The following is a 23,645-nucleotide window of genomic DNA, read 5'->3' as shown; positions in this document are numbered from 1 at the left end:
TGACAACAGACGGACAAAAACATACTCCGATGGTTCAAGTCAACGCTGACTCCATCCATCTTCATAGTCAATGCTGACTCCATCCATCTTCATATGCACCAATTAAATTATTTGAATATCAAGTAAACATATAAGAGGTTTTTTTTTTTTTTAAATCTGCCGATTTTGTCTGTTTGTTTAATTTTAGGTTTTAAAAACTATTCACGATGAATTCAAAAAGGGCCTTTCAAAATTCAGGTGGACAACTCGATGATGGCTTCTGATCATGGCAACGCTGCTTCCTCAGCATCCCTCAACGGAGATATCGTGTTCTTTGAGGCATTTTAGATCTGCACGTTAGTAGTAATGCTTAAGCACAAACACCAGCCATCTTCTTGACCCCTACTCCCCCACCCCAGCCTCCATGCCACCTCTCCATCACCCATCTTTCATTTCAACATCCCCTTACCCAACCCTAACAAATTCTTTCAAGTCACTGGTCCCCGTTTTCCATTTCTAACTCCCTTTTGTCGTCATTATTTCCCTTCTTCTCATACTTGTGGCATTTGTTCACTCGCTCTTCTTGGCGACAGCCGTGGCAGAGAATTTGGACTTGCCAAAGTAGGCCTCGAAGAAGAACTGGACAAAGAGCACAAAGTAGCTTAGGTACATGAGGGAGGACCACACAATGTTCTGCATGTGGGATGGACACTCCTGGCCCTGCTGCATCCACGAGTACACCAGGTAGTTGACCACACAGCCCATCAGCATCTGGGTGATCTGGGTCAGTGTGATGAACATGGCAAACTTGCGCGACAGCTTAAAGCCGGCAGCCCGCAAGGCGTAATAAGAGTACATGACGGCGTGGACCAAGTAGTTCATGGTCATGAACCATCCGCCGCCGGCCACCATGTCTTTGTAGGAGTACCAGGAGTAGAGCAGCACGGTGATGTGGTGGTACCAGTGGAGGAAGATGAGCTTCTGTTTCCTCAGGACAATGAAGAGAGTGTCACCTGCAGGTATGACAGAGGAAGTTGGGTTGTTCAAGACATGGGGGAGGTTTGTGGAGACCATGTACAGTACTAAATACACTACGTATATGACCACTATGTGCATGTGGTAAAAGAGTCAGCAGCAGCATGCTAATTGTGAGGCTACACTTTGGTACAGCAGCATACTATAGGCCTGTATGTAATGCCTAATGTGTATGTGTTTAGCCTAATATTGGGTAACACTGGCAACAAAACCGTTGTAATGAAGGGATGACTAATTATTGTAATTGCAGTTCGCCAACATGCCTTTGCTATTTGGCAGTGGGAAGTCTTCGCTGTCTGAAAGCAGCATCACTAAAGAGCACAAGCTTCATGCACGACAATATGACAATAAAATTAATCCAAAACAAAACCTTACTTGGTCTGTTAATTTATTTGGGAAAGATGGTTTATGGGAAACAATATATTGTACCCAGTACGCGGGCACTATGAGGCATGCCATAAAAAAACGCCATGACTTACCCAGTTCTGGTGCTTTACTTAGTACAAAGGCGTATGCCCAGAACTTGCTAACAGGCCCGTTGTAAAAGCTCTGGTCACAAACTGATTGTTTAAGCCCTTTCGTCATCAGGATGTACGTCATGTAACTCCCAGTACGGATGGCACCAAATATACTACAAGGACAGAGAGACAAAATGGGAAATGTGTGGTTATTTTGTTGCTGTGGTTGATATGTGAAGTCTATGCCATGTAGTGTCAAACTCAGCTGCACCTTAAATAATGTTACATGTTACAAATATGCATACTTTTTTTTTTTATACATATCACCTATTTTAATAGACCCCACAAAGAATCCTGTGTGAATTAAACCACATTTTGCGTTAGCTTGAAATAAACCATGGCTCATTTTTTTTTCGAAGTAATGAATATAATGTTACACAATACGTACTTGATGTGTAAAGAGGTGCTATGGCAATAATCCATAACAACATAGCACCTGCTTTCCTCTGTTGCTGGTAGTATCTAATGTGAAAGATTTCTAGAATTTCAAAGTAATTGCACATTGTACCTGTATTTATACCAACATAATGCCAAAAAAACATAACTTAAAACAAAGAAAAGAAGAAAGCCCCGCAATAAGCAAGTCTAAGTTATTCCCCGCACTGACTAACTCCTCGAACTAGGAAAACCACAGGAAAAGGATCAGTATGACTGAGTCAAGTAAATAAAAAGTAAATGTGGACAAATGCAGATATTCTATCAGCTGTCTGTCTACTGAGCCACTTCATAAACCAGAGAAACCATTTTGTGAAAAGTAAAGCGTGAGAAATGTTTGTAAATGGCATGAATGGCTTACGTTTTATTGATTACACAATGTCATTTAATTAGGCCACTAAGTGGTTAAACGGTTGGCCCTTAAATAATTAGGATTACTCGTCGTGTTTGAAAAAGGATATTTATTTGCTCCCTTTAATAATGTTAGTGCTTTCTTACCTGAATAGAGCAAGCGTGAGCGACCATAGCACCAGCGGCTTCCTCAACTCAAACTTCTCCCTCGGTTTCATGACATGGCGGCCCCCAAGGATAAAGGCAACGTAGAGTGCAGAGAAAAGAAAGGACTTCTTCCTGGGAACACAAAAACACAGAGGAAAGATTTAACATTAACCTTTTTTGACTTTTCATTGCCTTTACCTACACAGCCTAATGTGCTGATTATGTCTGGTCAGTCAAGACGGATTCAACTTTTGGAGAAAAGCAACCCGACGTCAACCTGCGGCGGACGAGTCTGATCTCCAGTATAATCGGAGATCAGACTCGTCTGTCAGAGGACAGAGTTTTACAGTTTAACAGAGGTTACTAAAGGAGTAGTGAGGGTCACTCCTGCCTTTAAATTTCTAGGTTTAAAAATAAATGCATATAACCAAAGGTCCGTTTCAGGAAAGAGGTTTAACAAAGTCTGGGCTAGATTTACTAACACTAGCGCAGTTTGCGCTGCGTCCGTTTATGCGAGTTCGGTAATAGCGCACGCTATGCTTCCACATTTTGCGTAGTATTTATCAACCCTGACACCCATCAGGCAATCAGCGTCTTCCTCCGCCCACTATACCGTAAATTGCGCTGTAGCAAAGCGGTACTGGTGCTATGATATGGCTGAGTGCAGACTGTGATATTCCCACTGCTGATGCTATGACTGTTTGAAATGATCCTGATGCCAATATTTGTAATGTAGCGAGGAGTTTAACAACTGCTGGAATGGGATGTGAACGCTGAGTGGGAGATTCAATTTCATCTTTGATTTCTTCCAGTAACTCTAATATTGCATGGCTGCTTGATCTGTAACGCTAAATGATGTTGTGTTCACTGACAAAGTGTGATTCTTCTGTTAAAAATATTTTCAGCCTCGCCTATGTCTTCGTCTTGCTCAAATTACTGTTGCCATTTCACCAGCGGCATAAAGGTCTACGAGGAAACTCGATTGCGGCTGGTTTAAAGAGGCGGAGAATTTCCCCCGCAGAATAGAGGCGGGCTCTTACTGACAGTCTTTGTAAATACCACGGAATATATAATTAGGTGCACTTTGCGCTTATCCTCCCACCTTTTTGGGTGGAACTCCCACTTTCCCCACGACCCTCCCACGAACGCATATTGAAAGCGCAACTTGTCTCTTCTCGCTCATGTGGCAGACAATCTGCGATTCTACCCAAGTGTGCCCTGTTTGTAAATAGCCCGCATCGGTTACGTCCGTCTTTGCGACCAATTAGCGCCTGGAAACAGGCGCAAACGGCTTGATAAATCTAGCCCTCTGAGTCTAACCCTGATGTCTGAGTTGATTTACCCTGAGATGGGAAACTGAGTTTTCGGTTCCAGAACAGCTGATTTGAGTTGGTTCAATCAACTCGGAGTAGGTTCACTCAGGGTTACCCGCGTGCACAACCACTATAAAAAGGCAGCATGAATGGAGCCATGATTCTACGATTCACCATGGCAACAACCACAAAGAAACGGCTCGGCGAAAATACTCATGCACACAAACAGCGATTTTGAACATGCATTTCGTTAAAAAAGCAAGACAGCGGCAGCTGCTGCAAAAGAGAGAGAATTGGTGTGGGAGAAAATTGCTGCTTGAGCCAATGCGTACGCATTAACAGTGTATTAATTTCATATTTAATCACAGTTAACTTATATTACTGGTGAAAACTGGAATTGTATTACACCTATAATTTCATTTAGGTGCAATCCTGCGGGCGAAAAAGTAAACTATACTAATCCCATTCTGAGGCTGCAGCACCATGATCATTAACAGAACTATAACGTATAATCATTTATTTCTTTTTAATGTCTCTCACTGGTTTGTGTCCAGGGAACACTACAAAAAGGTTTAAAAACGTTTCAGAACGAGTCACACTTTTCTGACTGCTCTGCATACAGTGGCTTACAGTATGATCCGCTACACTGTTATAAAGAAAACTGCCGTTTGCAAAAAACGTAACGCGACACAAAGAATCTGCTTGGATGTTAAAGCAGGTCCACGATGGTCGATTTTAGTGATATGAGGACGGATAAGGTATCTATATCTAATGGACTGTGATAAAAAAAATACCTCTCAAATCGGTTATGTGAAAATGAAAAAACATCTATAGTCAGGACTCAATATCATCTCCCGATGTAAACTCTCTGAATTAATACAGCTTTTTCATCAACGGGATCGTCGACAAAAGGACATGACGTTTGAGAAAAAAACATTTTATAATCTGCCTAACATAAACCAATACGTTTTTTTATTCATGCAGATAACAAACTGCATTAAAATGCGCCGGATACAGACTGAATGAATGAGGAAATGAGTGAGAAGAAAGCTGCTGCCGACCAGGTTAGGTTCCCAGGCTCAGTTACCATAGTAACTGACTCTGAGGTTAAGTTACCTCTCTTTCTGAAACGGAAAACCCAGAGTTTCCCTCATCTCAGGGTTAAAAAAAACTCAGTTTTCACTAAACACGCTTTCTGGAACAGACCCCTGCTTCTCTAACTGCTCCTCTCCCAGCAGCGCCACTATAATAAGCACACCATTCTGTGTACAGAACACAAACAATAGCTGTATTAACTTCACAAACAATGCCTGAAGTAATGATTTAATGATTTGAGTCCAGCTCCAGCAGTCACTAAATGCTTAGCTTTCAGTTTACAGTTATTGCTTCTATTCAGTTCCAACTCCCACCATCCTGTGATGCCTGTTTGTATTAATCGACCTGTCAGAGATCCCTGCTGTGCAACGTGAAGTGAAGAACTTGAAGAACACCTGGCCCAACAGAATCTAAAAGAAAAGCATTTCCCAGCGCTCAGCACAATTACAAAGTGCAGGTGGTCTGACTTGACAGGCTGGATGCTGAGTAGGACCAACAGAAGATTGGGGCATTCTGCAGCTTTTAAAAAAAACAGTTTCGTCTATTGGACAGGGGAACAGAGGAATAGTTTGGATCAGCATTAGCCAAAAAGGAAAATAAGTAATTAGTAAATGTTAGGGATGCAAATTATCGATTAATTCATTAATCATTAGTTGACTGACTTTATCGATCGATTAACGATTAACTGATACGCGGCTTTTTTCCTGAGAATGTAAATCTCTGACGGTATCAATAGTGTCTTTAACATAAAAAGCAAAATATTGCTTATATACTGAATACAAATGCATGTTATATTGCTCAGTTGATGTTTTATTGTACCAGTTGGGATACGGTACAGATAATTGCATTTATGTAGTTTAACAAAATAAATTATGCACAGCCTGGTTGAGTTTGTCAGCTAAATTATCAGCTGTAGGTCTCTCTAACGTGAGAAGCACTGCTGACTTTACCTGACAGTCGTTTCCAATGTAGTGGCAAGTGATTGTTATGTAGCTCTCTGTAGTCAGTGCCGTCCAACAATCCGTCGTCAGAGCCACATTAGCCGCAGCTAACTGTGTTTTTAGCTCAGCCTTCTTCTTTTTGTAGCGTGCTTCCAAGTGGGTAGTAATGGTCGCTCGAGAAGGGATATTATATCCTGGCTCCATGTAGTGTAATAACTCCCGAAATCCCTCACCGTCAGTGGTGCTAATTAGCATCCTATCTTTTTCGATCATGCCGCAAATCCTCTGAGTAATGCCCTCCGCTTTCCTGTGGTCAGACTCGCCTTCCCACCACAGCAGCGATTGTAGGTTGTGAAGGCGACAGACTTCCTCCCTGCAACATGGCTGCGTGCAAGTTATGAAGGTTGTATCTTAGCGAACTCGTAGAGCTGCTGAACTTAAACGTAGTACCGCAGAGTTTACATTGGGCGTCTTTGTCATCATTAATTAATTTGAAAAGCTCCCACACTCCGCTCCGTTTTGACCGCCTCAAGTTTGTGTCGGGTCTCTCGCCGGCCGCGAGAATCTCGCGTTACGTTCAATTAGGCCTACGTCCTGTGGAAAACTGTCTTAGATTGCAATGTTCAGTTAGCCGACAATTAATTTAAATCGAGTAAATTCTTAACGACAATTAATCGATAGTCGATTAACTGTTTACACCCCTAGTAAATGTACATGTCCACAGGCAGCATCATTTCCACGCTTCCCTCGGGATAGGACCAGTAGCACACTGGTATACAACTCAAATGCTCTGTGCACAACCCACACTACAAATGCAAACATTTCTCATAGAAGTGTGACATATGCAACCTGGAAACAGCAATCTATTCTGTTTTGCAACTTGAACAGTACACAGCAACAACAGCACTTTGTTTTGCTGATCAGGTGTGTAGCCAGGCACAAAAGCGAGAGAAAAAAGTGTGCGGTTTTCTTAGCCACTTAAAAAAAAAAAAAAAAACTTGAAATGTGGCTGTGTAATATGCAGGGAGTGGACAAAAATTTCGTTAGTGTTCTGTTTTGGTTGAGCCTGTGTCACAAAAAACATTTACTCAACCTGGTAGTCATTTTTTAGGTTCTAGTTTGTAATATTGTTGTTGTGGCAGCCATATACTGTAAGAGAGTAAGTCATGTTAAGCTGAATATCAATTAACAGTCATATTTTAGCCAATACCAACTGATTAAAAAAAATATCAAGATCTGCTTGATAACAATCCTGCAGATTGGCTTGGGGCACCCCTACTTCCCACCTGTCTTTCCAATAAATTTCAAATATGAAAAGCTGTACATTTCAAGAAATTACATTATTATCGCTCAGAGTTGATCGACTCCCTTTTGTTCCTCAGCTGTTTATCTCTGAAAAGGAAAATGATGCTCAGAATGTGAATCCTAAACTATTGCTATCAATAGTAACCAACAACAAGGAAGGTCAACAGAGACAGGAACAAAAGTACAATAACTGTGTTAGTTGTTTAACATAATAGACTTCATTGTGCGTCAGTATTCTGAAAGTGAAAGATGCCACTTTTCTGTTCTTGCAGGAAGCCCACAAACTGATTTAGGCCACCTCCACAAAACAAAGGACAAAGCATTCCAGTCAAAGTCGAAAGAAGTAGCTTTCAGAGAATGACAACACGGTTGGACTGCAGAATGGCATCACTGTTTCTCAACTTCACACGAAGGAGGGGAGAACAGAGCCAACAAATAAACCACAGTGGCTCACATACTGTAGTGAGGCCGGTTGGGCTGGAGAGGAGCAACAATCTTAGCATTCCCCTATAATGTCCTGCCATCAAAACTGAAAGGCCAAATGTCAGAGTGATGTATGGCCCGAGTTGTGATTATAGTCTGGTAAACGGCAGACTAAATTGCAAATGCAAATCATTCTGGAACCTCTTAGTTTATTTTCGAGTTCCAAGGGGCATTATTAACTAGCCTGGCTCCGCCCTCCTACATACTTCCGCTCAATTTTCATTTTCCTTCAGTACTCCGTCTGGGTTTGCGGTATATTCTTGGGTTTTCTCCGGCCAAATCTTAACCGGTCCAATCAGCGAACAGAGGGAGTGACTGAGAACGATGACGTTGAGGTTGTATGCTAGTTTGAGTGGCGGCCGAGAAAGATGCGAGTGAAGCCATTCGGTCCGTTGTGGCAACGCTGCCGAATATCTAGAAGTTAAAGCCAGAGCAAGAACAATCTTTGCGGTTTTGTTGATGTCCATGATGTTGTGGCCCTCCTCCCCACGGGGTTTGGGAAAGTTTGATTTTCCAGCTCACTCCGTTAGTGGTGAAGGAGTTGGCTAAGGCAAACGCTAGCGATGCTAAGCCGACGTCACAACCAAACGTTAGCGATTGGTTATGGCAGATCCAGAGTGGCTCTGGGTAGATCCAATCAAATGTCTGTGAACAAGTGTTGCCATTTTTGCCATCAAACTATTGAAAATAGTACTTTAAAAACAGAAAGTTCCACATCAGCTGCAACCATCTTAGTTGTTTTCAAAAATGCTTTAATGGCTCTCCTCTTTACTAAGCTAGGTTTATGCTCGTCATAGTGTCCCAGGCGCGAGGGTGTGCGAGCCAAAACTGATGTCACCACGTAATAAGCTTAAAGTGCGAAGGCTCTGCAAGTTGGTAAACTTAAACTCCAGCAATCATATCCTCAACCACCTTCTTTAACTTTCACTAAAAGACCTTACTTACAATACACACCCTCTGAAATATACCAGTTCATTAAAAAGGTTTTCTAAACTGACCAAGGCTTTCAATCATGTTATTATTTTGGAAGATAATGTGCCCTTATTATGTCTTTGTTTCTCATGTCTTATCTATGGATTTCTGCAGGTAAGCCAATATCAGAACAAAAGGTAATGTCAGTATTAAAAACTACCTCAATGATTGTTGCAATCTGTTTTTTTTATGATCCAGCCCGAGTACAAAGATTAGGATGAATTTTCTGTCTTGTTCTCCACGTTCCATCATCATCATCCTCATCATCATCATCATCATCATCATCTTATACAAGTAGACTAAGCCAGAGGTTTACGATGTGCATGGCCTACTGCGTTATGCTTAAAAGATGGACTACACCAGAGGCGTCGTTAGGCCTGGGCATCCCCGGCTACAGCCCCGAATATTTTATGAATAGCCCCGGATCTCTCAGTTCTTAATATTTTTTTTGTAGAACTCATGGTAGAACTGTAACTTTGTCCAGTTTATTTTTCCGAGGCGATATAGAACAGCCGGCTACGTACGGGGTCCAACCATTATGCCGTATTTGTTGCCATCACCTGGCAAACGTCTCTAAGTGAGGAAAGCTGTGAAAGGTGTAATTTTCGGAAGAATCATAGCCAAATCAGTCCAATACATTTTTAGGAGCGCAATACTAATGATTTAGTTTGAAGTTCCTGTGACGTAACATTTACAGTCTATGGTTCAGACTCAAAACACACGGAGCTCTGAAGCAGACCCGTGCGTCGCTTAGTGTCCACTGTCGCTGTAAAAATAGAGATGAGCAGCGCGGCTTCCGTGGTGTGTGCAGCTTCAGGTTTATAATGGACATTCTGTTGTGGGCATGCTGCGGCAGGAATACACGGAGCACAAACGCGACACCGGTCCAGCCACTTCCCTGAACTTTCTCTCATTCGGAGACCAGAGACTCAAACGGGGCTCTGGGTCTGTCAGGAGGTCTGAGATCTACCGAACCAGCAGAGCAATCGCGTAATGCACAGCAGACTATGGTGCAGGTAGATTATTTTCTGAAATATTGTGACTTTATTCTTGTTATATTATATTTTTTATTAATTATAAAACTTTATTTTTCATAAAATATCACGACTCCTCCAAATCTCAGAGAGCACAGATGGAATATATTTTGAATGTGCACAAAGTTTTGAAAATGAGCAGAAATCTTGCTCAAACACATCTGAAATATTACAGTCCAGGGGTTTATCAATGAATGAATTAATGTATCATTGAGGTGAATAATTGCCATTTGCATATTTAAGGAGGTTACTTCCCAAACAAAAGACGGAAAAGAGGAGGGAGGAGTAAATTATGCCTAGGCTAAATGTGTGCTGGCTCAGATATAATTAGAAAAGTCGATCTACAGGAGAATAAATAGTTGAAAGCAATACAGAATGCCTGAGAGCTTTAATGCAATATATTCCTTTTTATATTTGGATTGTAATCTATGTTTCCCTTTACATAAATATATTTTCAGCATAAATTGATGCAGAAAAAGGTAGAAATAGGTGCATAAAAATTCACCATAATGCAGGAAATTAAGTGTTTAATGCTCAAAATGTTGCATCATAAGTCACCACACAAATCTGGAAATAAAACCCTGGCCTTTGGGTTGCCAGGCCAATTATGATTAGGCCAAATGTTAGTGCCATCTAACTAACATCTACAAAGTGGGCAGCTGAAAAGAACATACACTGGCTATAAACAAGCTGAGCAATCGCCATTTTGCATTGCATTCAGTTCATTTAAATGGGTCTGGGCTAAGCCTCCAACCTCCTCCAGTCCTAGAAACGCCCCTGGATTACACTGTCAAAAAAATAATAATAAAAGGGTAAAGAAACCCAAGGGCATGGTCTAACAAGTTGGTTCAGGGTGGTGGGGGATGTGCTGCTGTTGTCTTTGCAAAGGATCTGAAGTGCCAGCTGCAGCCAAGCTATGTCTGCGGTCACAGGAATGTATTTGAGACATCAGTGTGAATTCACATCATCCCTTGAATGCTTCACGATGCCCCTACAGCTCTAGCCCTGACCTTCAGAATGCAGATTCACCCAAGAAATGATACAATCAACTGAATGTTTTTCAAAATAATAGCCAAAATAACAAGTGATAGGCTACATTTTGAATGATCCAAGGGCCAAAAGAAGTATCACTGCTTTGACAAATAAGATTTATTTATTTTGTACTTATTATAAAAGATCTTTGAAGACTAGCTAAAAGTTGTATCCGTAGACAAGCTCTGCTAGCAACTCTGGCTGTAGTCGGGATTTACAGTGTATGCATTTCTCCCATCTTCCTACAGTTCACTTAGCAAATAATATCTACAACATAACCCAGAAACTACTAAAGAAGCAAAAACTATTTTACTAATGACATTTTAATGACAAAACTAATAACTGGAAAAAAACAAAGCTGGATGTGGCAACCATATATAACTTCTTTCCATAAACAATGTAATGAGTAAAGTATTAGTTTACAATAAAACCAATGACTAAAAAGACCACGATCATTATGTGTAACCAGGACAATGTGTAAGTAAAATTAAAGCCCATGTTGCAGGGTTTATTTTCCAACGAATTTGCGCAATTTGCTTGTTGGTAATCAACATTTAAACTGTTATCCGTTGTATTTGATGTTGTTGGGGTATCACAAAACGGAATACAATATGAAAAAGTAGGTACTATTTTACAGCAGTTTGCAATGATTCTCCTGTCCCCCACAATGCTCTGTGTTCCGTTGGGAAGATGACAGACCAAAGCCCGTCTCAGTCTCTGCCACTGGTCTTGCCGAATATGGCTTTTGGTCTCGACCGAGTCCAGGTGTCTTTATTAGGTTTATAATAATAATAATATTGGAGGGAAAGTGAAACACAGCTTGGACAGGGATGTTGTTCGGCTTTTCACAAGTTTAGACAGCTAGCTAACGCTATGCCGACAATTGCTAACGTTAGCAGGCTAGGCCAACGGCTTGGCTTGAAGGGGACCATGATTCTGCCTGAAATGTGTGTATGTGGGATTTCACAGGTGGGACTGGCAAGTTAGCCCATAGCTAGCATGATACCTTCTATTTCTAGATCTAGATAGTTTACCGGTACTTATCTGAACTAACGACATGATCACTGTCACTAGATATAAAGAAAACGTTGACTTTCACTCAGTGCTATTCACTGACCGTAAAAAAACAACAAAAACAAAAAAGTTGTCATTGTATGCATTGCTGCGCTGCTGCATTGCTAAATGATAGCAACTCACCAGGACACTTCATCAACTCTCCACTCATTCTCCTCGGATCACGTATTTAATTGGCTTTGACGGCCATCAGTTCTCAGCAATTCCTCATTCGCCCTCTCACGTCGGACAGGTTCGTAATTATACGGCTTCGGCCATCATATATATTATTAGTGGTTCTTGCCACCTCTTCCTCATCCCAGTCAGTCGCCATAGTTATAGTACTAGACTGAGGCTAGGGTCTTCTACGTCTCCCAACGGGACGTCATCACCGAATTGCATTAAAAAACCCCGCTAATACCAAAAATGACAAAAACTAGCCTTTAACACCATTTGGCGATTCATACCATTCGGTATGACATGTCTTTCTCCCATGTGTTATCATAGGGTGTGACGCTGGGCATTGGTCCAGTATGCTCCGTTGCCAAATCATGCTGAATATCTGAGATATTCAAATAAAAAGGTGTTCATATCTGACAGAGTAAAAAACAAAGTCTCTCTCTCTCTCTTCCAATTTCGTGTTGCTTTAGTATACATCCATCCATATCTATATATAGGAATCGGCTATAATCGGTATCGGCAGTTCAAACTCGGAAATCGGCTTAGAAAGTTGTAATTGGTGCAACTCTATAAATTACTGTTCACAGTTTATCACAATACGTGTGTACTATATCCTTGTGGTTTTAGGTGGTCTGTGCATCTACTGCATATAGACTATGTAGTACAGATCATAATATAATAAGGATGTTGGTTGCCCTCCCCCACTTGGCAAGCTTGAAAGATGAATAAAAGCAGCTCATTGATAAACTTAGATTTTCATTTTTTTTTTTTTTTACGGGTCTGATGTAGTTGCACTTGCATCATTACATCACATGCAGCCACAACAAAAGTTTTTTTTTTTTTTTCTTTTTTTTTTTTTCACTGTATCTAAAACAGTGGAAAGGCAACCAGTTACTGTGGCACCGTGTAACATGAGCAGCCAACCACTAAATAAGACCAAGAGGTGCTGTAAGTAACACCTAGCTATTACAGAATAATTTCCCAACCAGGAAGCACCAAAGCACCCACTTGTAATCCAGTTAGTAACACACCCACCAGACCCAGTTCATTCTGCAACTACATGGGGGAAAATGTATCTATTCAGGAAACAGATGAGTTCTTTAGTTGAGCGGTAATTATTTCAGCCTGTTAAGTGCTTAGGAACATCTTAAGTCATGCTTATTTTAACCCTCTGTCCTCTAACCCCAAGCCATTTTTTGCCAATCTTTGGTTCGCTTTGTTTGTGTAACAATCAATTTATAGAGATCATTAAATATGGACAATCCAATCGCGCTTAAATATGTTAAGCCACTACATTCCTTGACTGTGTAGTTAAAGGCTGTGGATAAGCTGTGTCTCTCTGTCTGTCCAAAAATCTCAGACAACGGTACACAGCAAAATTTGTGACCGATGGTGGCGCTATGATCTAATGTTTTGATTAGCGGGTGCCAATTTTGTTGCCATCTTGTGCTCTACTAGCACCTAATAATGGCATACATGTACACAGTCAAGCAAAAGGGTGACCCAGTACACATTCCTGGAACTGCAGAGGGCAGTAATGCAATTATGCAAGCATGCTATTTCAGTGATTGAAAGTTGATGGAGATAGCATGCCAAGAAAAGATGCAATAACTGATCAGGCAGTGAAGAAGACAGCTATCAACAATGCAGGTTTTAAAATATTTTGTTTGAATTACACAAAAATGCATATGCATAGTAACTTAATGGATACAAAATAAAATAGACGGTACAATGAACTGCTCTTTCCTTTGCTTGCATCTAAGCTTTCCTTGACAGCCTGATGAAATCTAAAAGTGAAACCAGACACAGTGACACTCTAGGTAGACCTGGGTTAACATGGTCAGAAATTATCAGCATCATCATGTGCTGCTCTTGTTAAAATGGCAGCAGCATGATCTTGTTAGATTTAAATCTATGGCCATCAAGAAGAACCTCTCAAATGCACTGGGAAATAATTATTTACTTTCCTCATTAAGCAAAATAAATGTTGTTTGCTTTCATTTTCTTTGGAGTGGTCACATTTGACTTACCAAGTAATATTTAGCAAATATAATGAATTCAGGGCACAGTAAATAATATAAAAACACAAACAGAAGGCAGATGACTGTGACTATAAAATATAACCTAATACTTGCTACCCCAGTTTGACACCTGAATAATACATTCTTGAATAAACACCTAATTACTTACAAACACCTCTTCCACATCTTCTGCATTGTGGCTTTGAATTATGCATCTTTTGTTGGTTGCATGCCTGTGATGCTGGCATCTAGAAATGTATTATTCCCCTATTTCTGTTGAGTGCAAGCCACTATTTAGAACTAAATTCTTCAGATAAAAAATAAAAAAATGTTTTCAAACAAATTTTTAACTACAGAAGAAAAGACACTGGTTATCTCATGACCACTTAAATGATACCCTGATGCTAAATTTAAGACGGGGGTATCTATTGGTCTCATCCATCCAACAGCAGGGCTCAAGAACTCTGGGACCCTTGGACTGAATAAGTAACATGAGACTTATCAAGTACCATAGGAACCTGACCTTTAAAGACTAGTCAGTGAGCTATGATACTTCCGAACAACATTGCCATATCCCTTATGGGGCAGCTGAATCATATAAAACAGTGGTGGAAACACTAACAGACAAAAATACACAAAACAGACCACAACAAAGATCTCATTGGTCATTCTCACTGGTGCATTTTCACTGCAGCATTTTCAGGCTATGCATCCTTTGTCATCAGTCCAGAGTAAACCACAAGAGATCCATCAAAAGTGCTGAGACCCATAGCGATGCTATCTACCCCAGAGGCTTTTCAAAAACAGAGAACGCAGATTCCAAGCAACCTGCATGGTAATGGAATATGATGACATATGTGGGAGTACAGAGTGAGTCAGCATGTTAAAGAGGTCCGTATAACAGAAAGGTAACCGTATTCTCTTCCGGACAGTATGGCCAAACTGCAAATAACCTTAAAACCCAACAGGCCACTTTGGAACTGCAGTAGGTTTCACCCGTCACACGGTCACATGCATGTCGCTAAACAACAGCATCTAGGTCCATGTCCACTCCTTCCTCTTCCTAGTTTTCTGACAACTGGCCACTTAAATCATCTTACAATGCTGAGCTGCTGCCGCCAGTCTCACGGGAACACATTAGATCAGTGTACCAGTCTCCATTCATCCCTGCAGAACAATGTATACACAGTATATGTCCAAAGATTTCTCACTGTGTCAGTTTTAAAAGACTTCTTTAGCCAAGGACTTAGTCTGTACAGAAAATTCCTTTCAAAAACACAAACATCTTACTTTGCATCCATCACCCCTAAAAGTGATGAAAAGTAAAAAAAACACCTGAGGCTACACTAAGAACAGCATATTAATTGGATTCATTAACATAATGTGAGATGGACTTCTGCTCAACAAAGCAAATTAACTCTTAGCTCATTTAACAGCTCAAATTATAAATATATGAAGGGCAATCAAGTGAATAGAAGTTTTTCCTCCTTTGACAATAATAATAATAATAATAATAATAATAATAATAATAATAATAATAATAATGTAAGATTCAATAAATTCAACAGTATCAGTTGGAGTGTAGTAAGAGCAATAGTAGCCTGCAACTTTTTTTCACCTAGCTACCCTACAGGCACTGATAGTAATGCTAAAATGGATTATCTACCCAAATCAGCCACTAGTTGGCTTGTGTTATAACCAGGGCTGAACAATGTATTGTTTCATCATCAACACTATGAGATAAGCATGTACAACACACCGCAAAGAATTGAATGCACTGTAAGTCAAACTGAGTCCAAACCGCCACGATAAGTTAAAACTGCTGGATAGAAAGTGGGAACTATTCATCACTAGAACATCCCTAGTCCTCAATTGATTTTTTTAAATTTCTGGCAATATCCAAACTTAAACAATTTGTTTTACCTTTGAGGTCTGAATAGTTTTCATGACCATCATTTATACAACATAGATGCTCCACCTCCTTCAGCTCGGTCTTCGTAGTGATGGGCTTTTATGTTACAGACTGCTAAAACCGGCATATCTGGTTGGACCTTTTTCTTTTTTTTTTTTTAATAGCTCTCATGGGGTGTGTTCAATTGTTCACTTACAATACTGAATGCTGAGCCACTGGTTTAGACTTAAAAGCATGTTGCAATTCTGGCCTCACCTCAATCAGCGATTTGTCACTGCAGGCATTTTTCTCAACAGCAGTGAAAAACGTAAAACACCTGCTGTCACATCACAGATTGTTGTGCAATAGTAGCTAAGACCTACTAAAACCTAAAATCGGTGCACATTTATGATGTTTACATTCAAATGTCACAAAACCTGAACCAGAAGTGGAATTCATGAAGATGCAGTAGGTTTCACCCGTCACACAGTGTCACATGCATAATGAGAAACCATTCCATCTTAACACACATGCTAAGCAACCCATTGTCAGCCCAAAACTAAATTTGATTGGCATTTGCACTTGGCTTAGTTGAAGTTAATTCCAGACCCTAGTAGAGGTTTGCTAAATATGCTTGACCCCAGGCTAAATAAATAAATAAATAAATAAATAAAGTGTGGTGTGCAAGTCTGTGTTTTAGGTGACTTCATGGTGAAAGAATATTGCAGTTGGTTTTCAAGTGCTCAACTACTGAAGTAACCATCAAACAGCTTAATTTTATTTCTATTTCGCATGATGCTTCCCATCAAACTAGTTTATTTTGGTTTGCTTTTATTCTTTCTCTGTCTCACCCTTAAAGTGCTCATATTATGCTTTTTGGCTTTTTCCCCTTTCCTTTATTGTGTTATATATCTTTTTTTGTGCACGTTTACAAAGTGAAAAACCCCAAAGTCCACCACAAAGGGACTTACCATCTCCAACAGAAAACACTGTTCACAAACTGCTCTATTGTAGTCCAGCCTTTTTGTAACACACGTTATAATGCTTGCCTAGCTGCTAGCATGGCACGCCCTCATACTCTGCTCCTGACTGGCTAGCAGTCCTTACCTAGCTACTGCACATGTGCGACTCCCAACAAAGATGGAATAGAAGTGTGATGCCTCACTCTGTAGCTAAAACAGAGAGCTCAACATACAGGGTGAAAAGAGGAGCTGCAGCAATGTGCAGTACAACAAAAATATGGTGTTTTTTGAAAATTAAACCATGTCAACCTTTTCTTTAATTCAACTTTAATTCATAAAAACATGCCAAGCTTAGTCCGTTCCTCCCTTTACATTTTAAATGTAATAAATAACCTATCAAATCCCATTTTCTATCAGCCATGTGCACTGGCCCAGTCTGACATCCTCTGCTACAGGAGCAGGAGAAAAGTCAGCATAGGTCAGCTGCAATGTGATTGGCTAATGCGCCGTCAGCCGACATCAGAAGATTAATGTTATTGGTCGGTTGTCAGTACCAGGCTATGGACAGCTCCTACACACTGCTCCCATGCTGTCGCTCTCTCTCACTCTCACACACAGATTTCATTTCCATAAATAATAAAAGGAACTGTTCTAAGACTGGCTCCATGAGCTCTACTCACTCCAAATTTGTTTAAAAAAATAATATGCTAAATGTGATTTTTTTCTTTTTTTTAAAAACACACAGGCAATTCACAGAGATTAATGCCTCCTGCTCACAGTGTGCTGCTTTTTACAAACCTAGTGCCACTGAATGCATAATGAAGCCTATGCTAACTTAACGCTTGACATATTTTGTATTGCTTAGAACCATTTTTTGCTCAACCTGGCATGGACCTGGACAGTAATGACCCGACAGTGAGTTCATGCAACGTATGGTTGGATGGACCAGCACATGACCTACATTTGAAATGCATCAATGCACACAAACACAAAGCAATATCTACTTAACCCCAGTAGCCCATGGATGCAAGTCAAGAACTGGATACAGCTTTTGAGGCAGAGCCCAGTTTATTACTATGAGAGTTGCTCAGTGAAGCAAGAAGCCAAAAAAGTTCAACTTCCACGTATAAAAATACCCAGATGATCGACACTGCTTCTGCAATAGGGGGCCCATAGAGCAGGCGCACTAGAGACCTCCAGGTTAGCACTATGCTAATTTGAATGGGGATTAAATTATTTAATTGTGCAGTTCTTCTAGACTTTCTAAAGGTTTTCAGACAGATCGGATCAAATTCAGGAAACGAGTCATTTCGCAAGGGATTGTGAAGAAAAATGTATCCACTGATCTACAGACTGCTCTTTAGCAATGCTAGTCAATGGTAAAAAGTTGTAAATCAACTCTTTGACCGCTATGTTAAATTGGCTTCAAAGCCCGGGGCACAGTAGGGCTGCTGGAACAAATACCGAAATTCAAATATAATTCGAATAGTTAAAAAAGCAGTACTATATGCTGAAATTACTATTCAAATGTGACTTTTTTTTATAAATATGTTGGCAAATGTTAGCTAATCTCCCTCTTCTCGCCTTAGCCTACATGCATGTGTCACTCATGTCACGTCTTATGAACAATAAGTTAGCGGGAGTGAGAAACACAAGGCATTGTGAGGTCCAAGCTAACGTTACGTACCGTACGTTAGTACAACATGACGGAACTAACGTTACGTAATGAGTTAACTTAGTACAGGGGGAGTGACAGGCTGCGGCTGGAAATCGTAACGAAGGACGGGAAATAGTTTTAACATGACTTTAAAAATCGACATCCACCGAGCCAAAGTGCTTATGTTAACATTATTGTCAGCTCGTTCTTGTTTTCGAACTGTGTCGTGAGGTATAGTAACGTTAGCGTAGCTGGGAGCTTCATGGAGACCGCTAAAGGTAATGTTAGCTGCCCTCACAGCTGTCAGAGTTAGCTTCGACTTCATATATTACCTTCTAACAGTTGTATTCTCAGTAACGTGACAATCTGCAAGAAACCGGTTGCTTATAAATCACTAAAATAGTGACAGCACGGTTTGGCTTGGTTATTAATGCAGTTAGCATTGTTTGTTACTTACCTAGTTTATGACAAATCGTTTCAGCTGTACTTTCTAACATGATGTCATTGAGCTAACCGAGCACCGTTAGCCTTTACAACAATGCCGCTTCACTACACTTGTTAGTGAATGTTTCATTACAGAGTTCTCTGTTGATTTATGTTTGTCGCTCGTGGTGAAAAAATTATGTAAACAAAGTTGCGTGCAGGTCCCCTCAAGGCCAGGCTGATGTTAGAAGTCTCTCTGGTGGACCGAACATGTAACAACAACAACCACATGCTTATAGCATATAGTGGTATTGACAATGCATAAGCCAGAGTAGTGTAGTACATATAAACTGCTGCAATTGAGCATGAAATATTTGAATATTATTCAAATAACAAAAAATCAAATGGAATTCGAATGGTATTACAGAGGAAGATTGACAGCTCTAGTCTGCAGTAGCCACAGTGACATGTCTGTCTAGGATAATGTTGTAGATTGTGTAAAGCCTGGCAGACACTGCCCTGGGTAAACATGACACTCCATATGCTCAGTCATTACAAGGTTTCAAAAAAAACACACCGCAAGTTACTCTGTTGAAGCTTGTTTAATAATTAATCAAGTTGGTCCGCGTTCTCCACTCCTTTTGCCAAAACCTCCATCATTTCTAAAACTAGTCTAATAATCAATTTAGAGAAATTTGTCAACTATAGCCCTATTCGCACGGGATAAGTATTACCTGGTGACCTCCAGTCATTTGTGATAATTTCGGCGGTTGTCTGTGATCTTAATCCCGTGCGAATCGGTCATGTCTGTAATTTGTGAAGCAATAATTCCCCCGCAAATGACCTACCATATTTCGCCGAAAACGGAGGTCCTGTGATAATATTAGTCCCGTGCGAATCGGCATCTCTGATTTGTCCAGGATTTGGCGGGGCTTTTTTGTTTTTTTTCAAGGTACCCATTTCCTTCTTTTGCGCCTTTTTAATCCATCTTTCGCGAAGAATGGAGGGTGCGTTGGAGTGCTTTGACAGTGTTTTGGGTGCTGGGTCATGTCGCTATACATCATATACAATTTGCAGAAAGAGAAAGATGAAAACCACCACAAGTGCAAAGACAAAAAGAATGATTAGATGGCGATGGATGACATGTATAGCAGCATGCGGTAAGTATATCTTTTATGTTTGTATCATACATCTAGAGATAACGACAAGACATCTCCAAGCAATAGCTTATCAAAAATAATGCACAATCAAGTGAGGGGGCTCACTTCATAATTAGAGGTTAATGTTACAAATAAATCAAGCGTAAAAGGTTGAGCTAATAGATTTTAACCTGGTGAAAGGTTTTGTTTTATCCATCTAACCGCACCCTGCTTGACACCACCCGGAGAAAAAAGTGAGAGAAAGAAAAAGGAGAGGTCGCAGTTCGGACGATGACTGACTACCCGGTTGAGATTGTGTGCATGTGTGTCCTCGAGATCTGACCACACACAAACACACGTAGCAGAGCTACCCACACCCATGTTTCTACTGTTGCTTAATGTCAGTAAATTCGAGTAAAATCACAGGCTTCACTTATCCCGTTTGAATGCGCCAGATGAAAAAATCAGACGTGGGTGGGTAATTTATAATTCACACAAAGTCCCTAGATAATACTTATCCCATGCGAATAGGGCTTATGTTGATGATTGATTAATCATTTCAAGTGCTAATATTATGCTTTTTGGCTTTTTCCCTTTATTGTGTTATATATTGTGTTTTTTGTGAACGTTACAAAGTGAAAAAGCCCAAAGTCCACCCCAAAGGGACTTACCATCTCCAACAGAAAACACTGTTCACAAACAGCTCTATTGTAGTCCAGCCTTTACTTCCGTGACAAACGTGCGTCACTTTATAATGCTCGCCTAGCTGCTAGCGTGGCACGCCCTCATACTCTGCAACTGACTAAGCTAGCTGTGCGGACCTAGCTGCTACGCATGTGCGACTCCCAACAAAGATGTAACAGAAGTGAGAGGTCTCACTCTGTAGCTAAAACAGAGAGCTCAACACACAGGGTGAAAAGAGGAGCTGCAGCAATGTGCAGTACAACTAAAATATGTTGTTTTTTTTTTTATTAAACTACATAAACCTATTCTGGCACAACCTCTAAATACAATTATGAAACTGAAAATGAAAATGAGCATAATATGAACACTTTAAGCAAAAACATCAAACACTGAATCGTTATCTCTAATGTGTGAATTTGCTCCTCTTCTCTGTCTTATATAAAATTTTAATTGAAAATCTTTAGATTTTTGGACAGTTGCTTGTAGAAAACAAGCTGTTTGAAGACATTACCTTGGACTCGAAATTTTATAGTCCAACAGATGACTCAATAATGACAATAATGGTTGGTTTCAACCCTAAACATTTTCATACAGAGCAAAACATAAAAAGGTTCAGAATAGTTTTGAGTGACCTTACGGTTAACATGCAGTAAGTTGACTTGAATTCCCCTGTACAACACAAGGATGACTTACTGTGATATAGTCTTTAAAAATGTCTGTACAGTTTGAAGGAGAAAAGCAGTGGATGACTGAGGGGAATTGGTTCAATATGCTATTGGGCCAGTGACTGTAAATGGATGAGGCAGCTGGAATCAAGGATGACCTTCACAATAAAATAACTAATAAACAAATCACGGAATAAATCCTACCCGTTAAAGATGCACAATGCAACAGCGGAGTGCCATGAGTTCAGACAGGCTTGAAGTGTGGCAGAGCCTTGCTTTCGCACGGGGCTGAAGGCCTGCGTAAATTTGTTCATTTTATGAAACACAAGCTGCAATTTGCGGCTGATGACAGAGAGCCTGACATAATAGGATACGGCGTGGTTAATCCCGGTGGGCGAGGCTGACACAAGTGCACGGTTACAGCCTCCCTCGCGTACACTCCGCGTTGAATTTGCAGTTGAAAACGTTTATTGTAATGTGGGATTAAAAACGAGGCGCTAACGTTACATGGCAGCGTAGCCTTACCAATTCTCCTGCATCCATCGGATGGCTTCGTCCTCGTTGAACTGTCTCTCGAATTCGTACTCTTGCAGAGCTAGCACCGACATGCTCGCTGGGCTGTGTTTCTCTTCACGCTGCTGAAACAAGACGATACTCGGTCGAGGTGTTTCTGTTTGGTTAGTCGGTTTCCTCACAACCCTTGACTCGCATCGCTCGTGCTGCTGTCTGGACCTCGCGGTTCGTGCGCGAGCAGCTCGGCAGTCGCGGGCCCTTCCTCTTCAACCGGCTGACAGAGCCTACGCCCTCTTCCGCAGGAAGGTGGACTCCAGGTCCTAACGCCGCCGATTTTTGTTCTCCTCCGTCATTAAAGTGCACTTGAAAATGAGTTAAATTCAAATTTGATTTAATTGTAATAACTAGTAGGCCCTACAGTTCCCGTTGAAAATGTGCGTGTTTGGAACGGGTCGATTGTTTTGGCCTGTGGTATTGCTTCTTCAAAACCAAATTGTACCCCAAAATTACTTACAGAAGGACCATAAACCACTTAATGTAGGCTACTGTATAGCCTCCTACTGACTTAATGATTTACCTGACAGAGAACGTTAATCAGCACCTATGCGTTCATCAACCACCAGAACCGGACTGTTTGTTTGTGTGTGCGGAGAGAGAGAGAGAGAGAGAGAGAGAGAGAGAGAGAGAGAGAGAGAGAGAAGAAGAGAGAGAGAGAGAGAGAGAGAGAGAGAAAAAAAAAAAAAAAAAAAAAAAAAAAAAAAAAAAAAAAAAAAAAAAAAAAAAAAAAAAAAAAGAGAGAGAGAGAGATAGATAGATAGATAGATAGATAGATAGATAGATAGATAGATAGATAGATAGATAGATAGATAGATAGATAGAGAGAGAGAGACCTACTCAGTCCAGAAACTAAAGTTTTTCAGTCACTATTAGCTAAAATATTCTCATTTTAGTTGTTATAAACATGACATTTTCCGTATTTTTGCTTAAAAACAAAAATTACCAATCACCAAAATAGTTTCCAACTCCCCCTTAATGGACTAATCAACCAATCATTTCAACTCTAACTCAATTCTGTAAAATGCATTCTATTTCGCTGGTCAAGGTGGAGCTGCTCTTAATTACCTCAGAAAAGAGGTGCCAATCTAAAACTGTTGTTGCACGATGATGGTTTGGACAGGATTTGGAGGTCTACCGTCTCAAGCATGAACAATATATGGATGTTTAAATGCAATTTCCAACCAACACAGCCTTTAAACGGTGTGATGGTTTTCAGATCACGTAACGAAATAAAAGGTGATGTGGCACTTTGTTGCACATTTATTTGCTGTTTCCCAATGTTTTAAAATACTGTTGTAATGACTGCTGTATCAACCTATACATGTGGGAGCTATTCAAAGACAAATAGGTGGGGTGAGCCCTTTTGGCACTGCCTGATTAAACTTTCACCTAGATACTGTCTACAGGGCTGCAGGCAAATCCAGACATGCATGCAAACACACTACACATACTTTCTTCCAATTTGATTGCAGGTTGTACAATTTTTAGCACTGATATGCAGACTGTGTTCTTTGGCAGACTTACCTTTGGATGGTGGGTTGATGATATTGTCTGATGATGTTGCAGCTTGCCTTGGACTTTCAGCATATTTACCCATTATCTTATACACAAACATTGAGGCAAAAATCTCCTGATTCAAACATGGAGAATCGTGTTGGTAACTGAATGGATTCTTTCTTGGGACATTTTCTTCACATAGGTTACATCATCGACAGCATACAAATCATCTGAATAAAAGATTTGACCACATCTTGAACAGT

At 40.4% G+C, this 23,645-nt stretch overlaps 1 protein-coding gene across 1 annotated transcript; it reads right to left on the bottom strand.

Annotated features, from left to right (window-relative positions):
* Positions 1-387: 387 nt before the first annotated feature.
* On the bottom strand, positions 388-22,118 carry elovl6 (ELOVL fatty acid elongase 6). The gene is made up of 4 exons (XM_039813924.1): positions 21,841-22,118; positions 2,466-2,597; positions 1,494-1,645; positions 388-992 (listed from the first exon to the last, which is right to left on the bottom strand). The coding sequence occupies exons 1-4, from the start codon at positions 21,921-21,923 to the stop codon at positions 550-552; spliced, it is 810 nt and encodes a 269-aa protein (XP_039669858.1). The 5' UTR covers positions 21,924-22,118; the 3' UTR covers positions 388-549.
* Positions 22,119-23,645: the final 1,527 nt, after the last annotated feature.

The sequence above is a fragment of the Perca fluviatilis genome, chromosome 10, assembly GCF_010015445.1.
Source record: "Perca fluviatilis chromosome 10, GENO_Pfluv_1.0, whole genome shotgun sequence".
Taxonomy (NCBI): Eukaryota; Metazoa; Chordata; class Actinopteri; order Perciformes; family Percidae; genus Perca; species Perca fluviatilis.
This window is presented reverse-complemented; position numbering and strand designations above follow the sequence as displayed.

What these genes read in the sequence shown, in the direction of transcription:
- elovl6 (XM_039813924.1), bottom strand. Translation starts at nt 21,923, where the DNA reads ATGTCGGTGCTAGCTCTGCAAGAGTACGAATTCGAGAGACAGTTCAAC. An exon ending in CTCACGCTTGCTCTATTCAG is followed by an intron (nt 1,646 to 2,465) that starts GTAAGAAAGCAC and finishes CTGTCCTTGTAG; the next exon opens with TATATTTGGTGCCATCCGTA. An exon ending in AAGTAAAGCACCAGAACTGG is followed by an intron (nt 993 to 1,493) that starts GTAAGTCATGGC and finishes TCATACCTGCAG; the next exon opens with GTGACACTCTCTTCATTGTC.